The sequence below is a fragment of the Euprymna scolopes genome, chromosome 16, assembly GCF_053919585.1.
Source record: "Euprymna scolopes isolate OS-2025 chromosome 16, ASM5391958v1, whole genome shotgun sequence".
Taxonomy (NCBI): Eukaryota; Metazoa; Mollusca; class Cephalopoda; order Sepiida; family Sepiolidae; genus Euprymna; species Euprymna scolopes.
This window is the reverse complement of record NC_136497.1, coordinates 56,282,744-56,307,127: the sequence shown is the minus strand read 5'-3', so window position 1 is coordinate 56,307,127 and position 24,384 is coordinate 56,282,744. Positions and strand designations below refer to the sequence as shown.

The 24,384-nt window shown below is 32.7% G+C and overlaps 1 protein-coding gene across 3 annotated transcripts in view; it reads left to right on the top strand.

The window, feature by feature from the left end:
• The window catches only part of LOC145295975 (tuberin-like), a 182,850-nt gene that overhangs the window by 123,668 nt on the left and 34,798 nt on the right, over positions 1-24,384 (top strand). The window contains exons 27-31 of one of the 3 annotated variants that reach the window (XM_080141909.1): positions 2,702-3,135; positions 7,248-7,595; positions 8,105-8,166; positions 9,268-9,336; positions 22,058-22,495. In XM_080141909.1, the coding sequence (XP_079998035.1) occupies positions 2,702-3,135; positions 7,248-7,595; positions 8,105-8,166; positions 9,268-9,336; positions 22,058-22,495 (1,351 nt within the window). Of the gene's footprint in view, positions 1-2,701; positions 3,136-7,247; positions 7,596-8,104; positions 8,167-9,264; positions 9,895-22,057; positions 22,496-24,384 lie in introns of all 3 variants that reach the window. The other 2 variants (XM_080141908.1, XM_080141907.1) reach the window with 2 other exon arrangements.

Below are 24,384 nucleotides of genomic sequence, written 5' to 3'. Positions count from 1 at the left end.
TTTTAACACCCCCTGTATGTAACATGATGTAACTGTAATTAATTTATTATCATCCTAACTTTTTTTACTATTTAAAAGAAGCTTCAAATAAACTGCTAATATTTTAAAAAAAAAATTTTACAGCTTAAAAAATTAATGAAAATGCGAGACAAAAATTGCATTACATTATCGACGCATTAAAACAACGTTCCTATGTAGTAACGTGTTTTAAGCCGTTGACACACCTATGTTTTAAAAATCTAGCAAAAATCAAATAGTCATATTTACCTGAAATTTTCGATATTCATTATTAAATAAAATTACATATTAAAAGTTGGTTTTGTTAAATATATTAGGTGTTCTACCCACCCCCCTTATTTCATGTTATGAAAACTGAAAAAGATAAATGTAGGTCGATAAAAATTTCAACATTTTTTTAAAAATAAAAGATAGTTATATATATATATATATATATATATATATATAAAATCCCATCATTTTTTTCACTTACCTCAAAGTTGTAAATAAAATTCGACATAAAATCATTAATATTATGCTAAAAAAAAATAAAATGGACAATTTTTCTTGATTTTTTTTTTTTTTTTTTTTTTTTTTCTCGGTAACATAATTATTTGAATTACAACAAAAAAAAACGAATTCTAAAAAATAATTATTTTTAAAAAGCTTTAAATGATATTAAATTCAAATATGCGATTATGAAGTTTAAACCAATTTTTTTATATAACAGGGATTATGATGTTTAAACCAATTTTTTTATATAACAGGTTTCCAATATTAAAAAAATATATTCATATAATATAATATATGACTCTTGAGATAATAAAAATTGCAAAAGAAAAATCGACCAAAAAAAAGATTTGTTTCCATTTGATTATTTAAAATAACAGAGGTTGAAATCAAAATTTGCGCTTTTTAAAAAAAATATACGGAAGCCTGTAAGGACAAGCATTTGTAGATGCATGTATCAACAGAACAGGTTAAAATTAATTTTATCATCTGTCTAGTTCGGTATTAAAAATCTATTTGCTTTATAAAAGGTAAGTCTTATATTATTTTTTATACATTTTTATTGTTCATTTTTTTTTTTTGTATATTTTATTTATTCAGAAATTTCTGATAAATTTATCGTTTAATGTATAAATTTTGAATTCTTTGCGAGCTTTTTTTCTTATATCTTAAAATCATTAACACGGAGTAGTTGTTTTTCGTAATATATGAGAAATTACTTTTTTGTGAACTTATGCACTTATTTTACCGTTCTAAAATAATAACGATAGTAAAATAACGTTATTTGCAAATAAATTTTATAGTGCTAATGCTCTTCCAGAGAAATTACAATAAACACACAAACTGATGACATGTTTTTTGTTTAATTTGATGACGTAGTACACAACATTTTGGAGGTTGTTTTCCCATCTATTTTTTGTCTTTTCATGCTTGTCAATTTGTTTTGTTTGTTTTTACTGCCCTTCATTTTTGTGTGTATGTGATTGTGCACTGTTATTTCTCACAAGATAAAAATCTATCCATCATGTGATACAGGGGTGTTCCAAAAGTAATGCCTCCTATTTTTTATTTTGCCTGAATGGATCAGAAGGGATCACAAATTGCATTGTAATGATGACTGAATTTGTGCATTCATCACCTGAAAGTCTCATCTCTCTGTTGCAGATATTGACAGCATGAGATTCTAAAAAAGCAACCCCTGTCATGTATGTGTGTCAGAAGCAGAGATGCATTATTGAATTTCTGTCCATTGAAAATCGCAGTGGCTATGAAAAAAAATAAATTCTGGAGCACAAAAGGTTGCTTGTTTTAATGGTACCACTCCTGTATTTGAGGGTCTTGAATTTTTTAGTTAAAAAAAAAAATAGGAGGCTTTACTTTTGAAATGACTCTTGTAGAACCATAAGTAAACTATGCTTGGGCCTAGTGTTTTCAAGTAACCCATTAAATATGACAGAATTAAAGCCAGGAGACTTGAAAAATAGCTGCTTCTTCTATAGCCAATGTAGTGTACTTGTCGCATCCTGTGAATTTGTTGTTCTTGGTTTGAATAGCAAGAAGAAAACAGAAACAAAGTGAATCCGTGCATTAAAACAAATTCCTTGTTATCCAGAAGTAATAAAATTTTGTAATTTTATGACCAGTTTTATAAGTATCTTGATTAAAAATAGCATAAAATCTTTTTACCAAAATGACCAGATTCGACATTAAATAATCTGAAAGGGATTAATATGCTGTAAACCTAAATAAATTGTCCTTACAACAATAATTCATCATTATCTGGATATAGTGGAAATTCCACACTTGCTGTCTTTATCTAGTTGCATAATTTATTGTTAATGCTGTTTTGCTTGAAATAATACATTTATATAAAATTTAATAATAAACAAAAATTGTTTCTTTCTTTTCGCGTCCAATAATTTTCATTATAATTAAGTTTTCTTTAAATAAAACGAATGCCTTTTCTTTCTTTATCAAAAATTGTAACAAGTTAGATTACTATAATCACAAGAGTTTCAAAACTTGAAGTTGTTTGATGATTTAGCATCCAACAATCCAATGTTGCTTGGACTTTAAAGTTTCACCCGTTTGAATGAATGCTAGTTGAAAGATATAATTTACTAAACTGAACTCTGCTTTTATTTTGCACTGGACAACATTTAACTATTTGATGTTTTGATTTCCTATTTTGTAGGTCACCATTAATGGAATTTCTTCTTTCTTGTGGCCGTACCAAATCTTGGCTGGTTGGACATAAAATAATTAGTATCACGACGAGTGGGGGTGGTAAGAAGATAGGCTTTCAGGGAATCTGTGAGAAATGCCTCACACTCTATCAACAAGCCAAGGAAGATAATGCTGTTAAGAGGATGCGGGAGAAGAAATCGAAAGAGCGTAAGCGGCATAAGTCAGCTGCTTTGTTCACGAGAAGTGTCAGTCATATTGATGAGCCAACGTTGCGAGCCATGCAAACTGCAGGAGGAAGTGAAGACAACGGTAAGAAACGAGCAGTTGACGACATGGGACTCTTGGATGCGGAACCACCAGTCTTTGCTGATGACAGCAATCCTATTTCTAAAAAACAACAAATCAAAGATTTGCTCCAGAATTCTTCACAATCAAGTAAAGGTAAGATTTTATCCTTTTTGTTTTTTTTTGCCTGGAAAATGTATAAATAAATTGGTGATGCAGAAGAACAGTCAACTCAAAGTTTGCAACAAATAGTGTCAGATGAAACATCCTCATTAAATAATTTTTTTGCATAAAATAGTAAAATGTTTTATTGTCTTGAATTTGTTTTTAGTATTACAGAAAATACATTACTTTATAAAATACTAGCAGGCCGTCCAGCATTGCCCAGTCGTAAAATATGCATGAATATTATATTTTAATTAATACAGAAACTGAGACCTGTGCATGCGAGTATTATTTTTTTTTCTAAACCGTTCACTTCTTGTAAAAAAAAAAAAAAAAATACTCGAGCTGAGATCAAAACCAAAACCTAAAGACAGTGAGTTAAGTATGACAATCATTAGACCAGCGTAACACTATCTTTAAAAGGTGTTTTCAAATTACTGAACATAAGTAATCTGTAATGTGAACCATTCACGCATGCACATTCATAAAGCAACAAACAAATATAAATTTGATCACTCCCACATAGCAATTTTTCAATTTTGACCCCTTAGTAGCCCATTTTTCCGGATAAAAAAAGATTAAAATTTTTTCCACATATCTGAATATCGTATATACCAAATTTCAAGTCTGTAAATCAAAAGTTCTTTGAGTATATAGGTTGAGAAGTGTCCTAACGCACACACATTCTCACTTTTATAGATATATAGATTTATTAACTTTTTTCTTTTAGAAAAATAAAATAATTTTTTATCTGACAGTGTTTGTTGCGGACATTGAGTTGCCTATTCCACTGCATTACTCTAAAATATTCATTTTGACAGCTAACATAACAGACTTGAGGGGAAAACTAATGAATACATTTCTAAAGAAATAGCTAAAACTCTAGAGGAAGAGCTCCAGTCTGTAGTGAAATTGGGGCGAAACTGGATGGTAACATTCAATGCTGCCAAGGCTAAGCTTATTTCCTTTAACAATTACAAAAACCCTTTCACCCACTGATTGCCATGGCTAATGATACACTATCTGAAAGTACTTCCCTCAAGCTCCTAAGCTTAACATTCGCAAACATGAATTGGAACAAATACATTCAGGCATGTAATCGCCAAGGCTGCTGCAAGGAAGGTGGTCTCTCTCTCTCTACTGTGCGAGGTTACTCACGCCTGAGAGTATCCTGTATCTTTGCAAGGCCACTATTCACTCATGCATGGAGTATTGTTGTCACATCTGGGTAGGTGCATCTACCACTAGTCTCTCCCTCCTAGATAGGGTTCAAAAAAGACTCCAACCTATCAGCCAAACTCTAACCTTTGTCCCATTGTTGAAATGTGGCATCCCTGTGCCTGTTTTATAAGTACTTTGATGATAAGTGCTTGGATGAACGCGAAGCACTAGTACCTCCTTCACATAAATAACCCCGACAAATCAGACCAGCAGCAAAATCCCACCCTACAATGTAGAGATTCCTAGATGCTGTAAAGGTTTCTACTCAAATAACTTCTTCCTTCAAACTGCTAGACCTTGGAATTCTCTCCTAAGCCCCTTATTCCCTGACTGTACTGACATGCAGAAGTTCAAGTGTAATGTGAACAGAGATTTCGCTGTCAAACTCCCTACATAGTATCCTGGAAAATCTAGTCCCAAATAGCAATCCCTTATGACTTAGTGGCACTGTGCCTTATTTGGGGTGAAGAAACAAAAAAAAAAAAAAACATTGAATATGATTCATAGCACAGAAGAGATCAAATTAGATGTTCAATAGTGAATCAATGAAACTTGGATTTTAATGATGTGAAAATTGATGGAAATAATTTTATAATAGGGCAAATGTTTCTATTCCAGTAACGACACAAGAAAAATTGTACATTTTATAAAAACAAAGAAGTAAATTAATTTTTTTTAATTATTCTAAAATTGAATAAGTGATCAAAAGTTGGAATTAAAAAGAATTTAGACAAGTGAAAAATCCTGACAAATTTCATGTCATCTTGTGATAAATAAAAATTAATTATAAGAGAAACAATAATTATTAGATCAGCACAAAAATTGAGTAAAATCTCATTACCTTTCAAAAAAAAATGTATAAAAATGACATGAAAAGCACAACTTTGAATGTTCATATAAGATTAGTTTATACAGCTAACACATTGAATCTTCTTAGTATGATTCATAGCACATTAAAGAAGTAGCTTGATGTTTCTTTTAATAATAAATCAATAAAAAAAATAAAATTTAAACTATATAAAACCGGAGAGAAACACAATTTGATAATAGGGCAAAAATTTAATTCATGAAAGTCTTCAATTTGGATTTTTTTTTTTTTTTTTTGTGGAAGACAACTTAAAACCCTATATTAACTCCACCATGTTGACAGTGTTATGCACATTAAGTTTAAAAATAGAAAAATTAAAATATAAATGTCCTAAAAATAGTAACAATAATAAATATAGTAAAAATAACCTGGAAAAAATGACATGATAAAAATAATTGTATATATTTATAAAGAGTAAAGATTTTATTTTACTTTCTTTTTTTTTTTTTTTTTCATGCAAATTTTATCACAATAATGCAAAAAATGAGTCATCACAAGTTGAAATTGAAGGGAATTTTATTATATTTATTCGTTCTTACACACTAGACTAGGCTGGTTTCATGTTTTTTTTGTTTTTTTTTTCTGACGTTCACTCCTAACGAGACATATTGCCACTTGGACATAAGGAGCTACTATTTGGAACCATGTCTAGGAAAGATTAACAAGATGTTGGTTTACCTTACATTTAAACGTATGCATATTGGTACAGTCAGGGAAATGGGTAGCAGGAAGGGAATTCCAAAGTTGACCTGTTTGAAGGAAGAAACTATTAGAGTATAAAACTTTCTGGCATTTAGGGATCTGAACAGTGAAGAGGTGTGATTTTGTTAAGTGGATTTGTCGAGGGTATATATATATGTCGAGGGTATATATGTATGTCGAGGGGGCATAAGTGCAACGAATTCATCAAAGCACATTCCATTAAAGTATTTGTAAAACAGACACAGAGATGCAATATTGCAGCGATGGGACAGGGGTTAGAGCTAAGTTGACAAAGTGGAACCGATTAGATTGAAAACTCTTTTTTTGGACCTTATCCAAGAGGTAGAGGCTAGTGGTAGATGCACCAGCCCAGATGTGGCAACAATACTCCAGGCATGGACAAATGGTTACCTTGCAGAGGTATACGATACTCTCAGGTATGAGTAATCTTCTACCACAATAGAGGGAACCCACTTTTTTTGCAGCAGCCTTTGCAATGTCCTCAGTGTATTTGTTCCAGTTCATATTTCCTGTGAATGTTAAGCCGAAGAGTTTAATGATTTATAATGGTTTTATGATTTGCTAAAATATGCAATGAACTAAAGTTGAACACATCTGAGAAAGGGAAATTTTCTCAAAATATACAATACGGAACTTCCATTGGACCATACTGACGCAAATAAGAACACAACACACTATTAAACATATATATATATATTAGTAATGGGATGATTCAAATATTTTTCCCGATTCTGATACAATAACCGATCCTGTACTAAATTCCCAATTCCGATACAATTACCGATTCCAATTCTTTATAAATCTTTAAATATTTAACTATAGAGTTATTTTTTCCTGATTACTGTTTTAAAAAAAAAACAACAAAAAAAAAAAACGCATGTTAAAAGTGCAGATATTTTCTCAAGCAAAAAAACACACTTGTAGGGGATGATGTATGGATTTTAGTTTTACTGGTAGTTTAAAATCAATAAATATTGATGATTTTATTCTTACTACCACCAGTGGAAGGTTCTGTTTTAAACAGAATCACAGATATATATAAAAAAAAAAAGAAAAAAGAATCGTTTTTGATATCGGAAAATAAGTACAAATTTTTCCAATTCAGATGTCCCTAAAAGTTCTGATTCTGATTCATCATTCCAACACTTATAGATATGTTGTATTAATAAAAGTTGAATCTGCATAGCTCATTCCACCGTCATATGTGTTAATTAGTTTTAGTTTGTATTGATCTGTTACACTCCTGCATTGTATTGCCTTCTATAAATTACCTTTTTACATTTTTTATTAGGCACCAAAAATACAGAAAAAATTGGTACCATGTTTTTACCAAACTTGTGTACGTGCTGGTGTGTCAGCTGGGCAGAAATTCGGATACGTTCACCAAGTGGCAGCATCTCGTGGATGATGCGGGTCGAAAACCACTTAAACCCGTATGGAGGCCCAAGTGATATTCCTCTGGCTGATATCAGTGTCCTCCAGATCCCTGTGAAACAGCACAGTGCATATATCAGTGTGGATGGTTTTAATTACCGGAGCAATCTCAGTGAAGATGAATATGAGACCATTTATAAACAGCGCTTCCCGACTGAGCAGGAACAAACTGCTCGGCGATTTGCTGATTATTACAGCAAAGACGGTAAAAAGAATTTTTCTTTCATTTCTATTTTTACAAACTGTCATATGTTTGATTTGGCCATATCAACCTTCTTTAGGTTATTTAATGCCGAATCCAATAATTTTAGAAAAATATTTTTATCTTTCAAGTTGTTTATATCTTCAAATATTTATTTTTGATGTTTAGTTTGGTTGTTTTGTGGAGAAATTTTTTTTTTTTTTTTTTTTTTTTTTTTTTTGCAGAACATGATTTAGTTCAGGTTTTTAGAGTACTTATATCTTATATGAATAGAGATTTTATCTGTCTGTTAATCACAATTTTTCCATCAGTCAAAACCGAATAGTTGGCAGAAACATCCTGAAACAAAAACTAAGAGGTGAGGATAAAAGTCTGCAATAAATAAATGAATGAATAATACTCATCTCAATAAACATTCACGTTGATTAAGGTCTTTTTTTATTTTTAACTATTGTTTGAATCTATTTTAAAAAAAGAAGCTGATTTTTTTTTTTTTTATTCCAAATTTGCAGATACTTCTCCATCAAGTCCTGAAACGGAAAGTTTAAGTATCTTTCGTGACAGCATCGATCAGGTTTGTAAAGATATTTTATCAAACTATTACTTTTAACAATATTTTTTGAATTATCATTATAAAAAATAGGCTTAAAGCATTAATAAAAAAGAATAATCCTTTAAATAAAGCAGCTGAAATTGTTTTAATCAGGACTGTAGTCAGTAGTCCACCAAATGTTTTATTTCAGCTCTGACTTCTAAAGTCTTAAATGGCCCAAATCCTTATCTTCTTCCACTCGAGATAATTTACGCATTATACTATATATTATTTATAATACGTTGATTTTAAAAAGGCTCTGTGTATTCAATTTTTTTTTTTCACTGAATGGAATGTAAAGAATTCATTTAAAAAAAAACAGGGATACATAATTAGAAATACTACAAAAAAAGATATCAATCTGTGTCATAATTATGTAGTGGTTGTCATTTTATAAAAAAACTAATTATTGAACTTGTAAACATGGATAAGGAAAAAAGTTTGAATCTTTTTTAAAAATAAAAAATGTTTGTTTTAAAAGTGTATAAAGTCAGATTTTAATATAGCTCCTCAAAAAAGGGTCACTCTGGATTGAGACAAAAATAAAATTGTTTCAATCTAGAGGTGTTTCTCCTTTCTTAAAATGAGTATAAAAAGCTAACATGGAATAGCTTTGATCATTATCAAAGTTACAAATACATACCTTTATTTACATGTTTTGTTGTATGCACATTTTAATATTTTACTTACAAAATGTTTTTTTTTTTTTTTTTTTTTTTATAACTAAAAACCCTTCTTTTAATAGTAAACCTTTTTTCTTTAATAAAAATCTGTGATGGAAAAGTTATAAAAGTATGTATTCTCTTTATGATTCAACCGGAAGTAAAAAGTTAAAAGTCCGGTGTTAATGAAGGAAGTATCATTTGAGTTGGTTCTTATTTTGGGGTGCTTAAAATTCATTCAATCTCTATCTTTATTTATTTTGATTGAGAATTAGTGTTTACCTGATTCTGATAATTTAGCTGCAGAAAATGTTGTGTTGTATTGTATTGAATGAGGTAAGCATAACATTATTCCAGTTTCTAACTTCTGTCTTATTCTTTCCATTTTTAAAAAAAAAAATCTTTTTTTTTTCTTCAGCAGGAAGGTGTTCATCTTGAGCAAAAAGGGAAAGCCCTGAAGAAAAGTACCTCATCACCGTCGTTGCTATCTGTGAGTAGTACTACATGTACTTGTGGGTCTGGGAAGGCGACCCCTGCACTTGAACCCGCTCCTCTTGAACAGGAGGGTCGGGTTGTGCCCAACTCAATGTCTGAGTTGAACAAGTCAGGGGTCTCACCTGCAGGGAAAGAAAAACCCCAGCATTCAGTTAATGTGTCAAATCTGTCCCCTGGCGCCAGCAGGTCTGCCGCCACGGGCAGCAGGTCTCCTTCTGGCTGCAAATCTCCCGCACTCAGCAGGTCACCTGTGCCTAGCCGGTCGCCGGCACCACCCAGCAAGTCACCTGTGCCAAGACGGCCGTCTGCTGCCAGCCTGTCTCCTGCGATAGATGCGTGTGCATCCACAGAAGACAGCGTCTTCTTTTCTAACCAACCTGTCGGAGGCGCCATTTCCAGTGACCCCAATAACAGGAGCTTGAGACGGCACTTAAGTTCAACCGACAAGTCACCCCGGTTATCGCACCGCTATCATCAAGAACAGCAACATTACTCTCATCAAACTTCACCTCTTTCTCCTCACCAGCTGACCTTCAGTAATGCCAGTTACCCAGTTAGTATAGTTTCTTGATAATTGCTACCCATCATCTGCTGTTGTGCATCAATCACTGCTTCTTCCAACGAAGCCAAAAAATGCTTTATGCACTTAGCTTTTCTAGATCCTTGTTGTAAGCATGTTAGGGTATGACCTTATCTCTTGTCATAGTTATTGTTATTATTTTCATCATGTAATGTGTATTTCAATGTTGTGCTTGGATATTTAAATTTTTTAAAATTCTTTATCTCTCCTGGTTATTTTGATGTGGTGGATGTGCTGACAATTATCTTGAGAGTGCATCATCTATTGCCTATGGAGTTTCGGCATCTGTCTGAAGATGAAATTATATTATTACTTCTACTAATTGTACTATTATCTTTTAATTCAACTTAGCCATATGCTGAATATCGCTGCCATGATCATGTAATTCAAGGGAGATAATTATCTTTTTCATGTTTGACTCTATCTCCTTTAATTTTCATAATAATGCTGATAATAGCAACAGTATTTATTTTCTAAATGCAAAACTACTGAATGAATTTCTGTAATTTTATATGACCATTATTTATTTTCTCTCAAAAGTATATCATACAGATTTGTTGCTATTTTTTTTTTTTTTTAATATTCATATTCGATCCAGGTTGAACCACAGAGAAGAACTATTCTTCCTTCCATTTTTAGTTCAATTGGACAGATTAATAAAAAGGGAAATAACTCGGTTGTGTACTTTCATTTTAAGCGATTTCTTTACCAATTCCTACTTTAGATTACAAATACTCTGGTAAGAATGAATGATACTTATCTGAATGACTGGATTATCATTATGGCTTTTTGGTGCCAAGAAAATTGTTTGCTGATCCCATTTAGAGTAGCCATCTTAGGTCTATCTGACTTAAGCTGTCTTTAAAATCACTTGGGTTTTTAATTTCAATATAAATACTAGCCAATGTTTATTTGTCAGGATGTTTGCAAAGTATTCTGACAAGAGTCATAAACAGCAATGAATTTGGTATTGGTTGTGACTGTGATATGTACTATGGTATCAGCAATGACCATTACGTTAACAATATAGAATTATCTAATACTTTATCTTCCTTTTAATCATGGAATATTTAGTTTATGAAATAGCGGATAAGCATGCTAACAGACTAGTAAAAATAAGGACAGAAACACATCATTAAAGCAGAATGATGTTTTAGTTGATTCAGACAACCATGATCATTTGAAGTAGATAAGCTTTATGGGATAGAAATGAAAACTTTTGTACAGTAAAGAGAGGAATATTCGTTGAAACTACGATTTTAGACTATGGTGTCAACAATCATTAATCAGAACAGATATTACACTTTATTTCTAGCCAAAATGAATAGCAATGTCTGCTTTAGTGATGTGTTTGTGTCTTTATTTTTACTGTTATCATACTTATCCACTATTCCATATACTGAATATTACATTTTCTCTGAAACTTCATTTCATGCTTCAAACTTCCATATTATCAATCTCTACATTTCATGGGTCAAGTGTTCTTATTAACATGTATACTACATTTTCTATAGACAAAAAACATGTGACTCTTTTTTTCAGATTTGAATTCAGTTCTTATTTAAGTGAAATTTATTGTGAATTCTGAATTCCCATAATTTTAGCATTGAAGAATAGATTAAAATTTTTTATATTTCTTAATATGAAAACATGTTGGACAATACCTTTCATTTTGGTTTGTATTTAGAGAAACGAGTTGAAACTTTCAAGTGATGTTGTGTACCTATTTACTTAGTTTCTCATGAGGTCGGAGTTAGAAACAAAGTCTGTTTTTTGATGTGACGAACAATCAGCTTCTCAAAATCGATTGACACAATGATAAAAAAAAGTGTCTCTGTCTAAAAGGATTTCTCTTTCACTTACTGATGACAGAAAAGTTGTGTAGTATCAGAACAGATAGATTTTGATCCAAACCAAAAGGAATGGAACTGAATAACTATTTCTGATTTTGTGTTAGTTTATTGTTCATGCTTATATGTAGATATTTTATTCAATTTTATTCATCTGTGTGAAAATGTTTTTGATTCTTTGAGTTTCAAATAAATTCTAAAAAATGGAGATTATGTTAATGTGCCATGGGCAATGGTAGTTAGTTGACATCCTATAAAGCCATAATGTTAACAATGTCAAATCTTTTGTTTTTCGAATATTTACTTTTGTGTATCTGTCCTATTTTGATTGTCTTTTTTTTGTTTTTTTTAATTGCATTTCTTATATAATTCTGGCTAATTTAACTAAACATTCAAAAATAAGAATCATTATTTTATCTATGCTGTTAAGCTGACCTTGTCCTTTTCTCCTTCCTTCCCATTAGGGCTTCCCGTTTTATGCTGGCACCCAGTTTGTACAGTATACATCCCTCTCCCATTTGCATAAAGTGCAGTTAGATACTTCTACCCCGCCTGGTTTTTGCATAAAGTGCAGTCAGATACTTCCACCTCCCAATTTGCATAAAGTGCAATTAGATCTCTTAACCCCTTTGCACATTTTAAAAGCCTGCTTTGCTTTGAATAAAACAAAACAAAAAAGTCAATACTCTGACATTGTATTTTTAAGATGATAGCTCCCTCTTTCCCTCTCTCTAGGAAAACCAAAAATTGTATGTTCATCAACCTTTCGTATTTATAGTTCAGAGACGTTATGAAGATAGCTGATATGAAGAAAAACATAGAAGTTAACATTTGTCACCAAATATTTCAAATTTTAACTCCCATGTTTTCTTCACATCAGTCATTTTGCAAGATTCTGAACAATAAAGATGAAATATCGATGAACAATTTTTCGGTTTTCTTTCTCTTTTTTTTTTCATATAGATTGCATCTGTGAAATCAATCAAATCACACACATATATATATATATATAATATATAATCTCAAAAACCTTATAATAATTATAAGTATTGAACTGCTTTGTTCCATTATTAGTTTACCTCAAACCTGAAGATTTTCACTTTTGGGAATGATGAAAAATGATTGCTTTAAAAAAATTAAAAAATTGCCAAAATGCAGAAAGCAAGCCATTTTTGGAACTTTTTATTGTTCCACAGCATGCTTTGATTCCATGGCGCATGGGATGATGTAGTTGTTGCCTTTTGTTATATCGATGTTTACTTTTTATTTTATTTCTCTTACTTGTTAAGGGAAAAAATAAAATGTCTTGTTTTTGTATTTTCTTAGATGTTGTGTTATATTTTTATTTTACAAATTAGTTTTATTAAATAAAACCAATCAAATAAGAGAAAACGAAAATGCTTAAAAATAGTAACAAGAATGTAAGTCAGTTGTGAGATTGCATACTTGCACCTAATAATGTGAAAGGCTTATTTGGACATTGTTTCTCCATATTGTATGAAATATTCTCAAAATGGTTATTTGCCAGTTTAACTCATTTTACTCTTCTGTTATGAAGACCAAAAAATCAAATAAGGCGGTGATTTAATGAAGATTGTTACCATGTGTAAAAGTTCCGACTTTTTTTCTTTTCAGTATTGAGATATCAGAATATATGTTAAAAATCTTTTAAATATTTTGATTTATTTGTGCAAAATATGTTTATTACTGTTATTTAATTTTTTTCTTTTGGTTTTCAAAAGTATAACTTTCTATTCAATAATTCAAATGTTTTCAAATGCCTTTCAATTTTTTCTCCAATATATTTGACAATTTAAATTTTTCCGCAACTTGATTAAATGGACATAATTAGTGGCAACGAACATAATAGCTTGCGTAGGTTTTCACTGTCATTAATTTTGAAAAAAATATATATATATATATATATATATATATAATTATTTAATTATTAAAGACAATATATTTTTAAAAATGTACAAAAAGAAAACTGTTAGAAAGAAAAACAATAATAAAATATTTATTTTTAATATCTCTTCACTTCTAGACCCATTCCTTACCACAGTACTTGAGGGAGTGTGTAACCAATGCCCCAAAGTTCACTCGAAAATGCAGACCACCTAGTGGTATCAGTAGACATCACACTCAAATCCCAACCCTCAAAGTGAGGAGCCACTGCTCAAAACGACAAGGTACTACAAAAGGGCTGACTGGAAAGTCATCAGAGAACATATCAGAGATGCCCCATGGACCAATATCTTTTCTCTCTCTGCTAAACAGTGTGCAAATGATACAACTGAATGGTGAAAAGCAGGCATTGAAGCATATGTCCCCTGCACGGAAGTAATATAGATAGCCTCACTAACCCCCATGGTTCACTACAGATTGTGCAGCTGCTATTGCACAAAGATGGCAGCACTCCGCTGACTTGTATGTCATAAGTTAAATGCAAGTAGGCAAAAATTTATAGATGCTAGAATCATTGTAAGAGAGTAATAACCAGGGAACACATAGAATCGCAGAAGATAGGAACTTGGGATTTCTGGAAAATTTATAATAGTCCAGTGAATAAAGGACAATCAGTAATTCTCCCACTGTCCAACAACCAGAAGGTTGCATGCACAGCAACTGAAAAGGCAGAACTGCTTGCTCGGCAATTCGCCTCCACCTTGGAGCCAACAAACCACTCCCTCCCAAATTTCCCTATGTAGATGGAAGCCACAATTAATGATCTGAAAATCATCCCTTCACATGTCCATGCTGTCATAAAAAATTTAGACACCTCCAATCTCATCCCTACTATACTAATTAAGAAATGCTCAACTGAGCTAGCCCCCGTACTTTCCAAGCTATTCAATAAATGCCTTGCTGAATCCTGCTTCTCTAATAGCTGGAAGATGGCCTCTGTAGTACCAGTGTACAAATATTCTGGCGAAAGGACCAACCCTCTCAATTATCGCCCTATAAGTCTCCTCCCCCTCTTTGCTAAAATCTTCGAGATGCTAATCAATCAAGCACTAGTCCACTACCTTGCAAAAGCTAATCTTCTTTCTAACAGATTTAGGAAATATCATTCTACTGCAGATATTTTAAGTCATCTCTGAACGTGCACTGAATAAAGCAGGTGAAGCCAAAGCTGTAGCCCTCGATATATCCAAGGCCTTTGACATGTCTGGCATGAAGGGCTGCTAATGAAAATTAAATCGTACAGTATAACTGGATGAATCATAAATATAATTGGATCTTTCTTAGACAATAGAAACATACAGGTTGTCATTGATGGACATTCATCCAAGCAGCATAACATTAATGCGAGAAGCCTCGGGGATCGATCTTTAGACCATTATTATTCCTGATATTCATCAATGACCTCCCCCGATAATATTGAGTTTGAGATGGGCACATTTGCTGATGCTACAACACTCTATAACATGCCTGGGGGAAGAATGGATGTACACAAATCCAAGACAATGGCTGAATCATTAGAAAATGACCTCCCAGACTGTAGTTGAATGGGACATGAATGGATGGTGACATTTAATGCTAGTAAGACTAAGCTGCTCTCCTTTAGCAATTACAAGACGTCTCCCCAACCACCAATATCCATGATAAATAACACCCTACCTGAGAATTCTTCCTTCAAACTCCTCGGCTTAACAGTCACAGGAAATATGAACTGGAATAAATACATTGAGGACATTGCGAAGGTGGGCTCCCTCCATCGTGTTAGAAAACTGCTCACACCTGAGAGTATCCTGTATCTTTAGAAGGCCACCATTCGCCTATGTATGGAGTATTGTTGCCACATCTGGGCTGGTGCATCTACCACTAGGCTCTCCCTCTTGGATAGGGTCCAAAAAAGTGTCTGCAATCTAATAGGCCCCACTTTGTCAACTAGGCTCCAACCCCTGTCCCATTGCCGCAATATCACATCCCTGTTTTACAAGTATTTTAATGGAATGTGCTCTGATGAACTTATTGCACTTGTTCCCCCTTGACGTACATATCCCTGACAAACCTGCTTAGCAACAAAATCTCACCCCTTCACTGTTGAGGTCCCTAAATGTCAGAAAGTATTCTACTCTAATAGCTTCTTCCCTAGAATGGCTAGACATTGGAATTCTCTTCCTGCTACATACTTTCCAAACTTTTTTTTTAACAAGATGGTCACCACTTATCAAGGCCCGGAAGCCACTCGGGGATAAGGGTTATTGCGTGTACAGTACGTTAGTGTTGAGATTTAAAGTGTCTTACTTCAGGGGGTGGTTCATCAGGAATTTGTTTATGTTGAACTTGAAGACATCCATGCTGTAGTCAGGTGGGAAACAGGCAGACAGAAGAGTTCCACTGGCATGCACTTCTAAGAAAGAAGCTTTGTTCATGGAATCTACGTTTTGGTTTTGGCACAGATAAAGAGTGGGGAAAATTTTTGACAGTGGTTTCAGCTAGACGGGTGTTTTTCGTGAAAGATTGGCGAGGGAGGGGTCCAGAGATTGGAGCACTTGCCATGGAAGTAACGATAAAACACAGGCTCGCTACATCTCTCCTGTGGGAGAGAGGTTGCAGGGAAGAGAAAAGGGCATCCCCCATTAAGCCTATATTGTACTCTGTCAAGACAGGATAGGCTGTTTTTAGCAGCTCCTGCCCAGATGTGGCAACAGTACTCCATCCTTGGACGTACTTAGCTTTTATCTAGAAATAGAATTGCATCAGCAGTGAGATATCTTCTGGAGTGGTAGAAGGATCCTATCATTTTTCCAGCAACCTTGGCGATAGACTTGATGTACGTGTTCCATTTCAGGTCAGGAGTAAAGGTCAAGCTCAGAAGCTTACCAAAACATGGAGCTTCCCCTAGTCGAGAGCCATCCATTTTAATTGATGCCAGATGGGGATCAGAGCGTTGATGATGTAAAGATAGGAGCTTGGTTTTAGATGCATTAAAAGTAACCAGCCACCTGTACTGATATATAGAAATTTAAATGCAACGTAAACCAACATTTTAAACTTTGTTATGCATGGTCCCAATTAGTAGCCTCTTACGTCCAAGTGCCAATATGCCTTTTTTCGGGTGAAGGCGAGTAAAAAATAAATAAATTAAAAAAAATACAATAAAATTATTATTTTCGATATATAAGTAAATAAAGTAGGTTAACAAGTCAGAAAAACAATTATGTTATATTTATTTTCAATATAAAAAGTAAGTAAATGTAAATATTACATGTAAAGAAACAAATCGGAACTTTTATGCATGATGACTTTTTTTCATTCAATCACTGCCTTATCCACCTTGTTGGATTTTTTTTTTGTTTTTTATTTATTTATTTTTTTTCAGTCTTCATGACAGAAAAGTACAATGAGTTAAACCGTCAAATAACTGTCAAAGTTATGCCACGGAAACGTTGATAACTTGAAATTTATTTATTTATTTGATCAGATTAGAATTGTGGTTATTGTTATCAAAGAGCATTGGATCCATACATTAAAGTTAAAATTCTGTCAAAATTTGATCAGATCAAACTTTTCAGGTCATGGGCATATATGATGCAGAACTTAATTGACCAAGTAGTGACTGTATGATAAACAGAACCAAAATTATCACAAAAAGTGTGGCTTTCACCTTTTCCAGGATCTCAATCTTTGAGTTAGTTATCACCAAAATCAAATTAATTCTAACTTAGACCATGATTGATATTTTGACCAGGTTTGGTAACAATTGATCAAGCAATGTGAACATTGGGCTGTACGCAAACAAACTCAACTGAGCACATAACCTTTGTCTTTATGGAAGTAATTTAATGAATTTAAAGTGAAGAATCACATATTGAAATATTCCTCTTATTTTTCTTTTTCTTTATTATATCTGGTGCTACCAGAAGATATTGGCTTCCTGAGACGAAATGCACCCAATATTGATGCTTTTTGTTTTTCTACTTCCTTTTGCAAAACTGAAGTCTTACATAAACAAGTTTTTAATGAGCCGTTCCATATAAGTTAACAAATTTATCGAATTTCCATTACTAACGATTACTTTATTGTGCAATTGTCGACTGTACACTCTTTAACCTTTATTCTCGAGTGGCCTCATGGCCTTGATAAGTGGTGATGTCTTTGTAAAAACAACAAAAACAAAACTTTATTATGTTCTACAAAATCAAAAACGACAACCCACCTTTTCTCCCTTTTCCTTCTTCCCAGTTCCCCTTTCTAGTTCTATCTTCCACACTTCCTGACTGGTTTCCTAACTTAAAATGTACCAAACATTAATACTGTAACACTTTTCCCTTTCCCATTGCAAAACTCATTCATGTTCTGCAGGGCAGGGAACAAAAACGATTAAATTCACTATAAAACAACCAAACCAAACTAAACGCTACAAACTAGTGATTGAAGATAAAAAAAAAACCTTCTACAAAATAACCGGATGCAACATGAATACTATTTCCAAAATAACTGGTTTCGGCATCAAATAACTTGATATGGGTTGATATGCTGTAAAACCAAACAATCTAAAACCTCTTTTTTATATAACACTAGCAGTTCCGCTCTGTTTTCTCGGGCCCTATGTACCGGTCATAACTTTATGTACATGTGTATATATTAAAAAGTGTGCATATGTACAGTAATGCCTTTCCATATAATAAACTTCCTTAACTACCATAGAGAAAAGTTGGTAAAGACCGCAGATATAAATTTTTTTTTTTAACTTTGACCCCAATTTTGACCCCTTAACATTTATTGTTTTGGGCTCAAATTAAATTAAAATGTTTGACCCATGTCCAAGTAACTTACATCTAAAATGTCAAGTGTTTAGACCGAAAAATTGGTGGAGGAGTTTGGTAGAGTCTGCAAAGGTCAATTCTGTAAACTTTTTACCTCTTGCCAGCCAAATTTTCGCCCCAAAACTGATTAAAAACATAGCTTGCTGCATGTCTGAATACCCTTTATGCAAAATTTCAAATGTTTAGACCCAAAATTAGCTTAGTTTGCTAGAGACCGTAAAGGTCAAATCTTTTAAACTTTGAGCCCTTCGAAACCAAATTTTCTACAAAAAAAACAATTAAAAAGCTTGCCTTCTGTCTGAATGCACTTTGTGTAAAATTTCAAATATTTAGATCAAAAATTGGCTGAATAATTTAGTAGAGACTGCAGAGGTCAATTTTTTAAAAAAACTTTGACCCCAATTATGACCCCTTAACATTTATTGTTTCGGGCTCAAATCAAATTATAAACTTAGACCCAAGTTCAAGTAACCTATATCTAACATTTCAAGTGTTTAGATTCAAAATTGGCAGAGGAGTTTTGTAGAGTTCTCAAAGGTCAAATCGTTGAACTTTAACCCCTTAACAGCCAAATTTCTGTCCGAAAACTGATTAAAAAGATTTTCCCAATCTCAATACCCCTTATGTCAAATCTTGGGTCTGTAGACCGAAAATTAAGTTATTTCGTAGGAAAGTGTACACAGACAGACATTTTCACTTTTATAGATATATAGATTTCCTTTTAAAAAGAACATAGACTATTATCAAAATGAGTTTTCTCTTGTTTGATTATGATTTTTGCTTTAACTTTAGATATTTGTATACATAAAATTGTATCCTTGTGATATCTTTTTATATTGATGAGGAGTAAAAATGTAAGATAATATTTTTTTTAAAAAAGTCATTTTAAAAAATGCTGGGATCTGTGAGGTAAGTTGTCATAACATTAACAAGTGTATTCGCTGTTAAATATGTTTTGTTTTATAACACTAAGCTCTCTATATAAAGTAATGTTTGAATAAATATTATTTCATTAGCTTAAAAGAAGTAATGAACACTTTCAATATATATATATATATATATATATATGATGGGCATTCTAAGAGTAATGCCTCCTATTTTTTATTTCATCTGACGATTGCAAATTGCATTGCTATGATGACTGAATGTATGCATTCATGACCTGAAAGTTTTGTCTCTATTGCAGATATTGACGGTGTGAGACTCTAAGAAAGCAAACTTTGTCATGCACATACGTCAGCAGCAGAAATGCATCATTGAATTCCTGGCAAAAGTGCATTAAGAATGGTGGTAACTATGTAAAAAAATATATTCTGGAGGACAAAAGTTTGATCTTTGTAATCGTACTACTCACATCTGTAGCTCTTCAACGTTTGAAGTTAAAAAAAAAAAATAGACGGCTTTATTTTTGGAATGACCCTTGTGTGTGTGTATATAATAATAAAATTAAGCTGAAAAAAGGCAAACTTATCAGGATAAAAAAAAAACTCTACCTGATTAAGAGTAGCAAAAATTAGAACAAGTTAAAAGATAGAGTAAAGTTACATAGGAACTTTATTACATTATCAAGTCAATAAGGGTTACAGAAAGGGGAATTTTGAAAGTAAATGCTTCCTGTCAGCCGACTTTTTCTCCTTTTCTGAGGAGAAGCATTTAACTTTGAAATGTCATGGCCTAAAGAGGTTTCTCCTCTATTCTCCTTTCTTTAACCCTTATTGACTTGATAATGCAATAAAGTTCCTATGTAACTTTTACTTTTTATCCTTTTTAACTTATTAGTTGAAAAAGACTATTAAAGTATTTGATCATAGGTTCTACAAGAGTTAATATAAATTATTTAATCTAAATAATATAAAAGTTAAACTGCATCATTAAATCCTAATCTATCCGCTAATAATGTTTAATAAAGTTTACTGTATTTCTGTGAAATCAAATGCACCGACAGCAAACCAAACTGATGTATAGTGAGCATTAAAATAAAAAATATATTGAGCATTAGAAGACTGAATTATGTTAGTCATTATATAAAGCTGACTAGAAAGTCTTTATTTCATGTATTTCTGTAAATTATACCTGTACCTTCAGATATGTAAAGGCCAAGTTAAAAAAAGATTCTGCATTACTAAAAATTTCAATTCCTTCCATTTCAATTTTTATATTTGATTTCCTATTCTCTCCTATTCTATTTTTTACATGAATACTTGCCATCCTGTCCGTCCTGCTCATTTTTACAGACACATTCTCAATGGCTGATTCAAAATATATTACATTTACATCAAAACTTCATCTCATCTCAAGATTTAGATCATCTAGTAGATCTACTCTCCTCCAAAATTTCTCTTTATCAGATTCCTTTGTTGGTTCGGCCACACCCTTAGACAACGCCCGGGTAACTTCATTCATGAAGTCATCAATCCAACACCACTACTTTGGTTAATTCAAAACCTGGCTCAGGACAGTGAAGCAGAATGCTGAACTGATTCCGAGTCTTCATCTTGAACCATGAATGGTTTGCATTTTTAATGGAAACAGCCTTGAATCACTCTGTCTGGTCAGCCAGTGTTTGGGACATGGTGAACTTGTAAGAAAGAGCCAACCCAATCCAATCGACCCAGGGTAAATGCCATAACCATTACTAGCAAATCATCAGAAATCAATTTCCGACTATTAACACTGCCTTTTCTCTTTTTCTTTGTTTCTCTTTTTCTTTGTTTCTCTTTTTCTTTGTTTCTCTTTTCTTGTTTTCTAGGGTTTGATTCTTGATTGAGTTATAACAAAAACTTATTAAATGATACTTGATGCCCCTTTGCTCAACAATCAAGGACAAGTGGAGTAATCCTAGGACTGGAGTGACACCCTCCCCTGCATTGCGGTGTAGCAGCTAATGAAAATGGTGCCTTTGGATCATCTTTGACTATAGTCAGCTATTTAGCTAAGGTTTACTGTATTGGTAATGGCTTAATGTTTTGTAGAAATGTTAACTCTATTCAATACATTGGAATGAGAGTGTTGTATTCAAAAGACAAGGACATGGTTCATTGGTTGTCGTGGCGTTCATCCTGGATCAGTTGGGCCAGCTCCATCCAACAAATTCACCTCATCCCATATAACAGCTGACCAGGCACGGTGGTCAGAGGCTGTTTCTGCTACAAATGCAAGCCATTCTTGGTTCCATCGGCGGAGACTGTAGAGGCAGCGGTCAAGGATCATTTCAGTATCCTGTTTCATTGTTCTGAACCAGGTCTTCAGTTGGCTATTGCTGTGTTTCTTCCAGTCTTGTAGTTGTAGTTGGGTTGATGGCTTCATTGATGCGGTCAAGTGGGTTTTGGCGAAGCACATGACCGAACTAGCGAAGGCGTCTGGCAAGGAGGAATTATTGAAGGACATTGGTTTATCTTTCTTAGTTTTCCTTGAATTATTTGTATAAAATTGTTTTTGTTTTATTTGTTTTATTTTTTACCATCTGATTTTGACGGTTAAATTTAAAATTTTATTTTGTCTGTTGTTCAGGATGAGTCGAGCCAACGGTGGCAGTACTATCAACAGCAGCAGCAGAAAACCCCCCCATACCAGCAACATCACTTTCATTACCCGAGCCGTCAACAAACTCCGCCTTTTCCCGGAGATGATGACACCATGCCACGGCCACGTCTACTGAGCATGAAAGCCAATCCGACCAACGCGAGCGATGACTTTGATGAACAGAGCTCCATGGAATCTGTGATCCCCCATCGGCCACGTGGTCAGACCATATCTATCCCATCACCTCACCACACATACAACAAGTTGAAGAAAGCTCAAGAACAACAAAAACAAGCAAGTAGTCAGAAACCGAAAGAGGAAGAAGTGAAAGGCGGAATTGACCCAAGTTTTGTCTTCCTGCAATTGTATGGAGGTCTGCTCTCCCTTACGCCACCAGATATTCCTTTATTGCTACCTAATAATCAAGTAAATACCTTTTCATTTATCTATATATACTAGCTGTATATACCCGGCATTGCCAGGTTGAAACATATTGGCAGGTGGAGGTATTAGTCGCATACTATTTAAGATATACTGAGTATCTTGTAACGATTTTCCTGAAAGTGGATCACGTTTTGAATTTATGGAAGCATAAAACACATTTATTTTCATCTGTGAAAATTAAATGGGAAATAACTCTCACAGCTTAAATAAATAAGCTTATTTCCATTTTCAAAGGCAACTGGTGTTGGGTAATATTAATCAAAAATAAATAAAAAATAAATTAAATATTTTCAAATATAAACATTAAAACGATTTGATTACAAAATCGTTTTGGGTTATTTAATGTTGAATTCAATTAATGTGGTAAAAGTGTATATGCCACAAGTTCTTAATATATTCAAATATTTAATCATGGTGGTTGTTTTAACTAGTTACTCAAAGTGAATATATAGATAAGTATTGAGGGGGGAATACAAATATATTTCATGCTTAAAAATAATTTAAATAAACATTATTGATTTATTTTATATTAAATTAATCTTTTATATATAAATAAAACCGATGTATGTATCTGTGTGTGAAAATATTTAACTGGTAAACTCTTAAACTACTGGTCCCATATCACTGAAATTAACAGAAAATAGTAATCATACACCAAGGATGGTTTATAACAAGTAAAATCTTTGTTTGGATGGATAGATTAACACTGACAGAAATACATCAGCAAGTTGAAATGCAAAATGTTCATTTCAACTTGCTGACATATTACTTTTGCGCATGCACAAATTTATTCATAGCTTGCATTAGTATAATTTTAAATCTTTATTATCTATCTGTTGATAGATCAAATGGTAGGGAATGTGTCTGAAAGACTAAATGTTTTGATTTCGATTCTGATTGCATTCAAGTCATTATTTTTTTAACTTTTCAAATCAATACTATATATATATATATATATATATATATATATATATAGAGAGAGAGAGAGGGAGAGAGAGAGCATTGATTTGAAAAGTTAAAAAAGTTAATGATATATATTCAATATAGAATTGGCTTTTTAATAATACGAAATTTGCATGAATTAAAAGCATATTTTACAACCGGACAAGGCTGCCCTCACCCACCTGAGCTAGTAATGTAATGAATAGAACTTATTTTAAGCTTTATAGATTTAAACATGAACATTTCATTGTTGTATTAAAAATAAAAGGGATTTGAATTCCCCACTAATTTTTACTTTATTTTATGCTACTGTATTTTTTATTTTAATAAATAAGATTAATAATAACTGTTATGTATAAAAGCAAGAAATACAGAACCAAGAAATGATCACACAATTTTATTAATACAAACTAGCAGGACCCGTGGAAATCCACAGTAGTTAAAATCTTTTAAAACACATCAGTAAGAAATTCCTTATAAAAATGGACGTATGGAAGCAAGTAGAACAAAGAACTTTAGTTTAAACTTTTATTGAAGGTCAATGCGATCGTAACTGATGCTGTTGATATTGTCAGGAAGTGCTGATGATGATTGAGGCAGTCACAGGGACGTCGATCAGCTGCTTGTTAATACAAATTATCCAACTGCTTGGTTTTTTCAATGAATAATGTTCAAGTCCAACATAAACAAGTTCTTGATGAACCATCCCCCTAAGTAATTCAGTTTACAAAATTTCCACTACTTATGTTTACTACGCTATGATCCCATTGACTAATGTATACCCATTAACCCTTATCCTTGAATGACCCCGGGCCTTGATAAGTGGTGATTCCTATGTAAAAATATATATTGTTCTGTCTTGTCCTGTTGATCTCATTTTTATTTTTTATTTTAATACCATCAACAAAATGAAGAGAGAAAAACATTAA